The sequence below is a fragment of the Acomys minous genome (assembly GCF_964271855.1).
Source record: "Acomys minous genome assembly, chromosome: 16".
NCBI lineage: Eukaryota > Metazoa > Chordata > Mammalia > Rodentia > Muridae > Acomys > Acomys minous.
The window spans coordinates 40,251,601-40,263,741 of NC_140498.1; the positions used below are offsets into that span (position 1 = coordinate 40,251,601).

Below are 12,141 nucleotides of genomic sequence, written 5' to 3' on the forward strand. Positions count from 1 at the left end.
TTCACTTTCTGCCTGCAGAGCCATGGTATGCACTTACGAAAAAAATGTGTTGTTGGGGGTGTATGATCACATTTTTTTAACTTACATCTCTAAACGTAGTGGATGCCCTGATGTTTTGATGTAAGCCTCAGAGTTGTCTTCAGTGAACACACATACTTGTTGGTTTATCTTGACTAATCTTTTTTTTTTTTTCTGCTCATAATTCTGGGGCTCTGCTGAACTATGCTTCCAGCCCTAATGAATCCTCTTCCTCTTCTTCCTCTACCTCTTCTTCCTCTTCTTCCTTTTCCTCTCCTTCTTCCTCTTCCTCCTCCTCCTTTTTTACTTATTCTTATTTGTATGTATAAGTGACTTTGTGGGCACTAAGAGCCCATGAAGGCCAGAGATGTCAGACTCCTGCACTTAGAGGTGGTTATGAGTCCCTGAGTGAGTGCCTGGGTCCTTTGCAAAAGCAGCAAGTACTCTTAACCACTGAGCCACCTCTCTAGTCCCTTCATGAGTTATCTTCTTTTACCCTTTAATTGTATTTATTTTATGTGTGTGGATGTTTTGCCTGCATGTATGTCTGTGCAGCTGTGTTTGTTTAGTGTCCATAGAGGCCAGAGGAGGGTGTTCCCTAAAACTGGAGTTACCAGGTGGCAATGAGCCATCATGGGGAGTGAACCTAGATCTTTCTTTACTAGGAGCCTAGTGATATGACCTCTCACGCCCCAAGCTAGCAAGTGTTTGGAATGTTGAGTGACTTGCTATGATCCTAGCTATGTCTGTGAGGGAAGCCCACTATAACCCCATTGTGCATGGTAGGGCATTGACAGACCAGTTGATACAGCTGCATTTGTCTTCCTCTCACAGGGAGAGGCTGGTTCCGGCCCATCCAGTCTTCTCTGACCAAAGCAGCTCTGTCTCGACCGATAGTGCCCAAGGTCCTCCCATCTCAGGCCACCAGTCACCTGCCCAGTAAGTCTATAATGTACACAGTGGCAGCCACCATGTGAGGGTCCTTAGTTGCTCTTTCGTCATACATCTTGGTACTGTTCTCTTCTTCTCCAAAGCCTAATGTCTAGTGCTTTGCTAAGAGTATATCAAATCCCTTGGCTCTTCACTGAAGAGAGGTGTGAGGGCAAAGCTGTCCCAAGCTGTCGGGGCACACACATCATGGAGTGCAGTGTTATGGAACAGAGGCTGATATGTCACTCCTGTTGCCAGGTGCTATCGACTTAGCAGCTCAGAGTGCTGGCATCATCCCTGGAAGCCCCTTGCCAGTTTTAGATACTGATGGTTCATCTGGCATCTCTCCACTGTCTTCAGAACCAGCAACCACTGCCATCTCAGGGCAGGGTGACACTGGACCGCACCAGAGCAGAGACCCTGTTTCGGCTGTAAGGGTGAGTACATTTACAAGGCCTATGTGGTGTTACCACCAGCTTCTGGAGCAAGGTCATAGGTTTGGGTCCTACTGATGGTTAGAAGAGACACTGAACCAGAAAAGCCAAAATTTGAACACTTACCATGGAGCACATATTGATAGGAGTGAAGAGACATGTTTGCTCTGTGCTGCTAAAGAATCCATTGCTAAAACATGCATGAAGGTGTAGCTCTAAATTTCAACCCAGTGCCTGACGTCAGCCCATGTGTCCTCACTCAGGTGGTATAAGTACTTGGTATTTCTGGGTGGAGAAAAACCCATGTGGCCTTGACCACTCTTTCATGAATCTGCAAATGTTCTGAATTCTTGGCCTATTTGAGAGGATGGTGGGTGGGTAGACCCCATGGAGCTCTAGGGGCTGAGAAGATGTGGTCAGCCTCTTACTGAACTGTTGAGTTTCCTCTTAGAAACTTAGAAAGTAATAAAAGGTTGTAAGTGAAGAGCCAGTGGTCTGAGAACTGCTTTCCATCATTTCCAGCCTGGACCACAGTCCATTTCTCCAGCTGTTTGTAGGGGCACTGGGTGACTGCTGATATTCCAGCTCAGCGTGCACCACTCATTGGTCTTATTGTTCCAGGGCGCTAATGACCCGTTTATCAGCGTTCCAAGAGCAGAGCAGGAGCCAATGACAGACGGCTTCCAGGTAGAGTACACACTGGGGCTTCAGTGCCCACCCTCCCTGAGCATAGGCCATGCTTCCCAGCACTGTTGGCTCCTCGCCTCCTTGCCTATTGCTGTCCCTGGTTCCAGCTTCCTTTATTAAACCCCATGTCTAAAAGGACTGGGTTTTCTGGGCTGGGGGGCAGGAGGTAGTTAACTGGTGGCTTTCTGAGCATTATTCTCCCCCAGATGCCACCAATGGGAATAGTCTCACCCTGTCCTGGCTTGACTTTCTTTTGAAGAAGTGTATTTCCTGAGTGTGTTCCTCTCTTGGGAGAATGAGGGTGGGAGGTCGTGGGCTGCACTCACTGTTCCGAGAGTTGATGGGCACCTTGTGCATGAACAAATATTTGTCCCCCTCCCAGCAGGGATCATCTGTTCTGTCCTTACCTGAGCTGCCCAAGGCTCATCTCCAGAATGGCCTTTCTACATCTATACCCTCATCAGAGAGCTCCAGCACCCGGCTCTCCCCACCCAATGTTTCTGCCCTGTTGGACATATCCCTGCCTGGCCCACCCGAAGATGTCCTCTCACAGGGAGAACCTGCCACACAGATTAGTGACTCCATCATTGAAATTGCTATCAGCTCTGGCCAATACAGTAAGTACAGGTGGCCTTGCTCACTGTTCCTACTAGGTTCTCACTGGGATGCTGTAGCCAGACTTGCCCATGGGGACCTGATCTGCCTAAGTATTTGCCAGACTTGTTGCTAAAGTATAACTCACGCATTGAATATCTGTCACTACAAGGTCTCTCTCCCTGGCTCTGGCAGAAGCAGTACTTGGGAGTGGCCTGGTGGGTTGCTCCTGACCTTCAGATAAGAATGGGATGGTTTAGAAGGCTCTCTGAAGCCTGGGGATCAGCTTTCTGTGTGTGCATCTGGAAGGTGACTGACATGTTTGCAGCTAATGTTTAGGAAGTAGCTGCATAGATGGTCACTAAGGGCCTGGTCCCACTCATTCTGTGATGGTGTTCTGGTGGCAGTGGCACAGCTATTACCGGCGGACACGACTCAGCTTGCAGGGTTCAGGCAGACATGAACTCACAGCCTCTTAGCCCATGGGCTTGATAGGTCCCTGACTTGTTTGAACCTTGCTTTCTCAGTAGTAGACTGGAAACTGTTCGTGCCCTACAGCATGGAATCAGCAGCATCCTGTTTCCCATGGGGCTGGTGCAAACACCATGAAGATTGGCAGAGCACTGTGGGCAGAGGGCCTGCCTGACCCTGCCTGCTGTCTTCTGCATTGTGTCCTTCTTCTAGCATCAAGTTGCCCTAAAGGCTCTGTGATCCTTGTTTGTAGACAACTGCTTTTCCCTTGGTATGGGCCCAGTGCATCCTGGGTCTTCTGAGTTCAGTGGTCCTGAGCTTCTGACTCCTGCTGCCTTCCTAAGGGTTTCGGGAGGCATCTCTGACCTTGGTTTTGGGTTGACAGGTGAAGGAGTTCCTCTTTCTCCAGCAAAACTGAATGGCAGTGACAGCTCCAAGAGTCTCCCCTCCCCATCCAGCAGCCCTCAGCCCAGCTGGATTGCCTCTCCCACGCACGACCCCCAGTGGTACCCCAGTGACTCTACAGACTCCTCTCTCAGCAGCTTGTTTGGTGAGTCTCTCTGGAGGGATCCCCTTTCTAAGTTTGGAGCCAGCCCAGAACTTAGAACTTTTGCTGGTTTCTCAAGTATTTCTTTCTGAGTTAACTTTTTTTTGTTTTGTTTTGTTTTGTTTTGAGACAGGGTTTCTCTGTGTATCCTTGGTTGTCCTAGACTCACTTTGTAGACCAGGCTGGCCTTGAACTCACAGGAGATCCGCCTGCCTCTGCCTCCCCGAGTACTGGGATTTTTTTATTGTTGAGTTTTTGTTTTTTGAGACAGGGTTTCTCTGTGTAGCCTTGGTTGGTGTGGACTCTCTTTGTGGGACCAGGCTGGCCATCCTCCAACTCATAGAGATCTGTCTGCCTCTGCCTCCAGAGTGCTGGAATTAAAGGCATGCGCCACCACACCTGGCAATGTGCTGTTTTTTTTTTTTTTTTTTTTTTAGTAGTGTGCCACTGTACCCAGCTGCCTGGGTTAACTTTTAAAAGTGTAGTTTACATGTAAGAAAATGCACGATTTTCAGTGCATAGTTCACTGATGTTAGCATGCTTATAGACACACTGAGAGCGCTCAGCCCAGTACAGACACAACATTCAAGTCCTTCATCTGGGTCTCAGTGCCTCCTCCAGTTTGTGCAGCCTGCCCAAACCTGTCTTATAGAGCTCTTGCAAAGACAAAGAAACAGACCAGACTGTCCTATGTTCTCAATTTCTTTATGCATTCAGTATGATATTCTGGAGTGAGTGTTAGAGCTTACATGTATGTGGTGGTGTTCCTGACCACATATGGAGAATTATAGAATGTGGTTTTTTCCCCCCAGGAAGAGATTCCATTCAGTTCTTGTACCTTATTAAACTGCTTTATAGGATAGACTGAAACTGAAGCAATGATGGGTCAGTCATAGATATGACTACACATTGGCCAAGACTGCTTAGTTATTCATACCTTTGACCCTCTGTTTAAACCCAAACCTGTCAGTACCCTAAATATGAGTTTGGAGGATGGAATCACTGAACTTGTTTATTTTGTTCTTCTTCTCCATGGTGCTACAGCAAATAAATCTCATTTCTCTGCTTTTACACCATTGCTTGTTTCTTTAGTAGGTGTATTGAGAATAGGTGGCCAGGCTTAACTTTACAGTTGCTAGGACACAGGCTTTTACCCTAATAACTACAAACTTGATCATCCTTGATTATGGGTCCTGTGCTTGGTGGGAAGTACAGAGAACAGGGAACCAGATGCCCACCAGTGGTTTTGTTAACACACACACACACACACACACACACACACACACACACACACACACACACACACACACACACCAAAACAAAGGTGCAAATGTGAGCAAAAGTCACCTGCTACCTGTGAAGTCAGAATCAAGCTCAGTGCCCATCAGTGAGGACCTGGCCACAGAGAATACAATAGAGGAGGGGTACAGCACCTCAGGGCCCTTGGAAAGTGATAGAGATGAACATGCGCTAACATGAGATGACACAAACCTGTTAACAGCATAACAATGCCGTTGGTAGCCTTTGACACAAGTGTAAAGGTGGAGACTTAGAAGGGCTGCACTGGGCTAGCTGGGCACTTATCCTGACTCACCTTCTCTCCACAGCCAGCTTCATCTCCCCAGAGAAGAGCAGGAAGATTCTACCAACAACTGTTGGGGCCAACAGTGGCACGTCTCTGCTTGGCCCTAGCTTATTGGATGGAAATTCAAGGGACTCTTTTGTGTCCAGGTCTCTGGCTGATGTTGCAGAAGTAAGTGCAGGGCCAAATTCCTCAATTAACTTTCCATCCCATTCTGGAGGCTGTGGGGTCCCTCCTAGGTCCTGTGGGTCTTAAGGAATGCTCATCAAGACTGTGGGCCAGGTACAACAACAGCCAAGTCTTTAATCTCTGAGAGATCTGACAGCACTGGGACACCTGATGGACCACAACAAACTAAGTAGGCTTCTTGACCTGGGAAGCGTGGGATTGGGGTGGGAGCCAGGTCACCAAAAGCAGGCAGAATGCTGTTGAATCTCCTTGGATCTGTCCGTCCCTTGCTGTGTGACCTTGGGCTGTCTGATCTATAAGCTATTGTGCCATTTGGAAGTTGTAAGAGGTTACTTTACCACCCTTCCTGCCCTGGCTGCAGAAGGCCTGTAAGCGGTGTGGCATGTGTTGTGGCCATGACCCTGTGGAACTTGGGAACAGGTTCTGCAGTGGAGTTCTGTCCTTTCTCTTTGAGCACTTTTCCGTCTTAGGACTAAGCTGTCTCTCCCCGCAGTCATGCAGAGGTCCTCAAGTTGTCTCTGTGCCCAGCCAGTTAGGATTACAGGGCCAGCACTAGTGGGAGGAGTGAGCCCAGCTGTAGGCATCAGGAGAGACTTGATCAAAGCACACGCCATGTGAGGCAGATCCTCAGCAGCGTTTCCCAAGTTGGCTCCTGGATACCCAGGCCTTGGTCGTTATCCCAGGAGAGTTTTATAGCCAGACACTTGAGGAAAAGTCCAGGTCAAAACAATAGTGAAAATTGCTGTTAACTTGAGGCATGACAGCGTAAACCAATAATCCCAACACTTGGGAAGACTGAGCTAAGAGGATAGCTGTGGTTTTGAAATCAGCCTAGACTATAGAAAAACAAAACCCAAACAGTAGAAACAATATTAAACTAAAACTTTTTCTCAGAAATTCGTTAGTTTCTCAGTTTTCCAATGTGGCTTTTGAGATGATGGCTTCTAAGTTGAGCCATGACGTGCTTGACAGTTTTAAAACTACAGAAGAATAGAAGGGTTGTGGGGGGGGGGGGGAGAGCTGGAGAGGTGGGGGGCAGGGGGAGAGCTGGAGAGGTGGGTAGGCAATTTGAAGAATCCTGACTGTGCAGCCGTGAGAACAGGCGTTTGGATCTCAACATCCGTGTAACAACCTGGCCCTCCAGCCTGAGTCTGTAACCCAGCTGTAAGTGTGGGAAGGCACAAAAAATGTAAGCCCTGGGATCAGGAAGAAGCACTGTCCCGATGGAACAGGTGGAGAGTGACAGAGGACAACTGGCATAGGTGACACACACATATTTGCATATATTCTCACACAGACAGATACCCAAATACATCTTTAAAGCAGAGTAGATACAGCAATACTGAGAATTCTCCTCCGTAGTCCTTAGTAGCTTGGGGTATGTGTTCACCTGTGTGTGGAAGCAAGAAGTCCACAAGGCTTCCTTCCTTAATCACCCTTCAGTTCACTCTGTCCTTGTGTTGTGTGGTGGGAATGAGCCCTTAGATCTGAGGACACCTTAAAAGTACTAGTTCTAGGCCGGGCTTGGTGGCGCACGCCTTTAATCCCAGCACTCGGGAGGCAGAGGCAGGCGGATCGCTGTGAGTTCGAGGCCAGCCTGGTCTACAAAGTGAGTCCAGGATAGCCAAGGCTACACAGAGAAACACTGTCTCAAAACACCAAAAAAAAAAAAAAAGTACTAGTTCTTTCCTGATCTCATGGCCCCGGGGATTGACCTTGGGTAGTCTGGCTTGGCAACCAGCGCCTTTACCCACCGCCCACTGCCCCAGCCTGCTTCCTTATGTTTTGAGGCAGGAAGCTAAACCTGGAGCTCCTTGATTCTTGTAGGTTGAGTGCCCAGTGAGCTCCAAGGGTCCACCTGTCTCTGATTTCCCACCTGGGTTACAGAGTCTATACCCTGCTTTTCTATGGAAGTCCTCATGCCTGCATGGAAAGCACTTTACTGACTGAACCATCTCTCTGGAACCTTCTCTTGTACAATCTGTAGTATTTCTCAAGCCATTCACAATGGATTCTTTACTCGTAGGGCTCCTTGTAGCATAATGTTTCACACAAAAGACTTTTTTTTATTTCTAGTTAGTATGGATGCTGTAAGTCCCTGGTTTCTATAAGATGGACACTTAGGAAGCCTGGAGATCAGGAGTGCTGAGTTTCAAGCCAGCTAGACTCCAAAGTCAGCACTTGCATTTTCCCCTCATGATGTGGTATTTAGGACAGTGAGCAACAAAAAAATACTGTGTATCTTTAGCAAGTGAAGGAAACACCACATTCACCTGCAGAATGAGCCAGTGTGTTCAGCAGAGGATTGTCCCAAGCGCTCTATAGTTTGAAGAACACTGCCTTTGGAAGGGGCCCTCATCATCGGGAAGTATGATAGCAATGTTTTGTGAATGCAGTGGTCAGATGGTGGGATCTGAGTGAAAGGGATGGGTGTAGTCTATGGGGAGAAGGGGACAAGACCTTGCTATGTACTTTGGGCTGGCCTTGAACTCATAATGTTTCTTCCTGCTTCAGCCTCAAAAGTTGTAGTTTCGGGGATCAAACTCAGATCATCGGGCTTGGCAGCAACTACTGTTACACACGGTGCCATCTTGCAAGTTAATGCATCATTATATAGATAGAACAAAAGTCCCTGCTCTCTCGCACCTTCCACTATAATGGAGAGAGACAATAAACTGTGACAGCTCCCCCAAATAATGTTTTTAACACCCCAGGCCTTACAGATTTCTGTGTCCCTCACAATAGTGCTCTCTCTGCATTGCTCACTGTGCTATGCCTACCATTTTTTCTAGTGTTCCTTAAGTAGCTGCACTCTGTCTTCTCATGGCCTCTGCACTCGTTTCTTTGATGGGAACGTTCTTTCCTTGAATCTCTTTCATGTGCTGTGTATCCACACTTATGAGACCCTCACCTAACTCTTCTCTGAGGCAAACTCTGTGCTGCTTGCTTTGATGTCTGCCTTCTGTTAACCTTTCTGTGGGCTGTCTTCCTCAGGAGTATGAGAGGGAGTGGCTGCTGCTGCAGTCTCAGCACGTGGATGTTCACGTTCTCAGACCCTTCTCTAGGATCGTGTACAGAGCATGTCCTTACAGAAAGTCCATGTACTTAGACCACATGGAATTCTGAAATTCCTCAGAGAGCAATAGGCTCCTTCCAGTGACATTCTGCTCTGGGGGTCAAGAGCCTTTCATCAGCATGGATCCTGCAACTAATGTCTTCTTGTCCCTTCTGTCCTACAGGTGGTGGATTCCCAGTTGGTGTGCATGATGAATGAGAATAGCATTGACTACATATCTCGATTTAATGACCTGGCTCAAGAATTGTCCATCAATGAGCCTGGCCGCCGGGACGTTCTTTTTGATGGTGGAGGAGGTGGCAATCCTGTTAGTGACCTCTCTCAGTGACTGTGCCTTGCAACACAGGCATCCTGGAATCCACAAGGGAGGTCTGCGGGGCTGGTCCATGAATTTGTCTTCACAGTAGAGAAGGTCAAGCCCAGAATCCTGAGAAGACAGTGAACAGGAGCGTCTCTGACAGCAAATGATATGCAGCCCATAGGAGCAGCTGGCCATGGCCTGTCCAACAGGCAGGGCCCGTACCGTCCACAGAGGCCAGGCCAGGCTCTGAGAAGGGCAGACGTCAGAATTCTTATGATATCGCAGCCCTTGCTTGCAGTCCTGTAGCCTGTATGGCAATCCCAATTATGTGTCTGCGTGTTAAGCCTTCCAGAGGGTCTGTTCCTTGAAGAGACTAGCCTGGTATTCATTTTGTCTCTGGAGCTGTTATCCTGTGTGAAGGGAGACCACAGCCACTGCTGCTTTCTTTCTGATCTTTTCCCCATTTGGCTTCTGTCTGTAGTGATGTTGCAAGGGACAGTGAGTATAGACCAGGCTCTTGTCTGGTGGGGTCTGCAACCTGATACTTCCTAGATGCCTTGACCATTAAGCGGAGAAGGTTCCTGGAGCTGTGTAGCTAATGCTATCTTCCCAAGATTACTGACCCTTACCTAGTGCTTCCCCCTTCAAGAGGTTTTGTTCTGCCTGGTATAAGAACGAAATTATGTCTCTTACAGGTTGTATGGATGTTTTATGGGTTCCTGCAAAGCTAGTTGGAAATGGTTTTCTTGTGGTTTAAGAATCGAGACATGGACAGGGAATAGTAAGAATCCTCTAGGTGGCTTTGCTCACTTCCTGTGCTTAAGGCCTACTTCCTTCTAAGTGACCTAAGATACCATTCCGCTCTACTCACTTTCCCTCTGCCCCAAATGCACTGCTGTGTCTAGATTTAATGTGTGCTTTAATTTTTCATGTGTTACTGCTGGATTCTGAGGGGTGCTTTTGCCCCAGGCTGTCACTATTCCTGTTCTAGGACCCAAGCAGGGTTCAGATGTCAGGGTGTGGGAAAAGCCTCACAGCTTGATGGTGTTTTAGCACCTCTCCTGGAGCCCAGTGGTGGTCAGCCATCATGATTGTGGCCATCCTTCCCAGAATGGTGCCAACAAGAGTTCCATCCCCCTCCATTGCCCTCAGTAGATCCTTGTAGCATGGTCACTCTTCCTGCCAGACCTATGATGTCAGGGAGCCCTGACTGTGGTTCTTGGTGAACAGGTGACACCTGCATTACCCTCTCACTGCTCATTCTCCATATAGCAGTCAGGGCTAGCAGGCCCGTCCTCCCTCCCTCCTTACCTAGTGCTCCCTCCCTCCCTTCCTTTTTTTTCCCCTCTGAGACAGTGTTTTCTGTAACTCTGGCTGTCCATCAGTTTGTAGACCAGGATGGCCTGGAGAGCTACCTGTCTGTCTCTGCCTCCTGTGTGTTGGGAGAAAAGGCTTGCACCACCACGTCCAGCTTGACAGGGCCTTTCTAACTCCTGAAATTGCCACCTCTGCTCTCCACCTGTTCTTCTATCCTTCCTTGCACAGTAGTCCTGTAGACCAGCATAGGCCCTTACTTATCTCCATCTGCATTGAAGAAAGGGATGGAAACTTCCCTGGTGGGATCCTCTTGCCATGGGGGACCCTGCCCCTGGTTCTGACGTGTAGACTCCTTTATCTGGTAAAAGTCAAACTCTCAGAAGAGATTTGAACACAGATTGGTGAAGTAGCCAGTGTGTCTTTACCCAATCATGTGCTTTCAGCAATGCCTTGCTTAGCTGAAGACAGTTAGGTCTTGGGACTGCAGCATGGTTAGGATACCAGGCTCAGCTTGGGCCACTGCTAGCTGCACTTCCTCTCTCACAACATTAAGCATGGGTGCTTGCAGAATCCTGGTATTTGAGCATATAGTACTATTTAGTTGGGCTCCTGAGCTGAGAGTCCCATCAGGCAATGCTTTGAGGCACATCTGTGACCTCTAAAAGGAGGTGAGACTGCTTTGAGGAGCAGAGACTACAGCCCTTGTCACCCAGCAGCAGCCAGGGAGGAGTGGAGTGAACTGACTGCTGTAGGGAACGTGACGGGAATCTGGAAGATCTCACTGCTTCTTTAACAGCCAGACACCGGTGTGCTCACCACCACCATAGTAAAGGACAAACAGTGCATTTGTAGCAGAGAATCAGTGGATATAACTTCTCCCAGTTTAATCAAATATCCATACATAAAACCTGGAAACTGTTAAAGGTTGGAGTTTAAAAAAAAAAGAAAGAAAGCCTCCTGGGTTCTGCATCTTCTTTCTCTGCCTTTCCTTCCGTTGCCATGGTTCATGTTCACCCCGGGCTTCCTTTCCATGTTGGGCTTGGCTGACATACATGCCATTAGTTTTTGAGAAAATTTTTTGTTAATACCAATGTTGTTTTAGACATGTTGGTTCATGTTTTCAGAAGATTGGAAACCTATATCTCTGGTGCTTGGCATGGATTGTGTCCTAGAGAAGATGCTCAGGCGAGCTGAAGTCCATATATCCTGTCGGGCATAGTACTTGCTCAGGGAGTGGGGCTTTTGGGGACATTTCATCTGTTGGTCAACCTTTTTCCCACCCTCCTCTTTTTCATTCCTGTGGTGGCCTCTGCTTGGAGGGGGAGGGGATGTCTCATTCAGTTTAATAACATTTTTAACTAGACCACATTGCTTAGAAATGCTCAAAACAAGTTTAGAGGGAAATCGTTTTATGTAATTTTTAAACACATCTGCCAGATGCATTCATGACATACTGTACTTTGTCTTAATTTTAAAAATAATTAAAAAAGAAAAGAAGCCCATAGTATACCTTTCCCAGAGGCTTGCCAGAAGTCAGTCCAGTTTTGAAAGCTCTGCACCAGCCAGACCCTTACTAGTTGGTAAGATCACTGGCTGGAGACTTACAGCCAGCAGGCAGAACTCAGTGCTGTTTGCTTTGATAATCGTTAAGCCATATCATCTGAGGTTTCCGGCTTGAGATGTGAATTTGTTTTATAGACTATAAATATACAATGTATGTATAAAGCAGAATGCCTGTCCTTCTGATTATTTTTTGTACCATATTGTAAATTACATTATTTATTCTTTACCAATTTTTTGGGAATAAAAGGTGTTTTGGTTATTTAATATAATAAACAAAAACTGTTAAAACTTCAGCTAAAATTTCCAGTTCAGCTTGTAAATGTTTTTATTGTGCATAAATACATACTAATACTTGATCTAATGACTGCCTTTTGTGCCTGCTTTTAAAGCCAGTACGCTTAGGGTATACAGGTCTGGCAAGGGCACGTTGTA

At 47.3% G+C, this 12,141-nt stretch overlaps 1 protein-coding gene across 4 annotated transcripts in view; it reads left to right on the forward strand.

Annotated features, from left to right (window-relative positions):
- Positions 1-12,070, forward strand: part of CRAMP1 (cramped chromatin regulator homolog 1) — a 54,590-nt gene extending 42,520 nt beyond the window's left edge. The window contains exons 15-21 of one of the 4 annotated variants that reach the window (XM_084764183.1): positions 853-957; positions 1,309-1,385; positions 2,004-2,069; positions 2,452-2,686; positions 3,520-3,684; positions 5,289-5,434; positions 8,692-12,070. In XM_084764183.1, the coding sequence (XP_084620309.1) occupies positions 853-957; positions 1,309-1,385; positions 2,004-2,069; positions 2,452-2,686; positions 3,520-3,684; positions 5,289-5,434; positions 8,692-8,856 (959 nt within the window). In that variant the 3' untranslated portion in view covers positions 8,857-12,070. Of the gene's footprint in view, positions 1-852; positions 958-1,206; positions 1,386-2,003; positions 2,070-2,451; positions 2,687-3,519; positions 3,685-5,288; positions 5,435-8,691 lie in introns of all 4 variants that reach the window. The other 3 variants (XM_084764181.1, XM_084764182.1, XM_084764184.1) reach the window with 3 other exon arrangements.
- Positions 12,071-12,141: the final 71 nt, after the last annotated feature.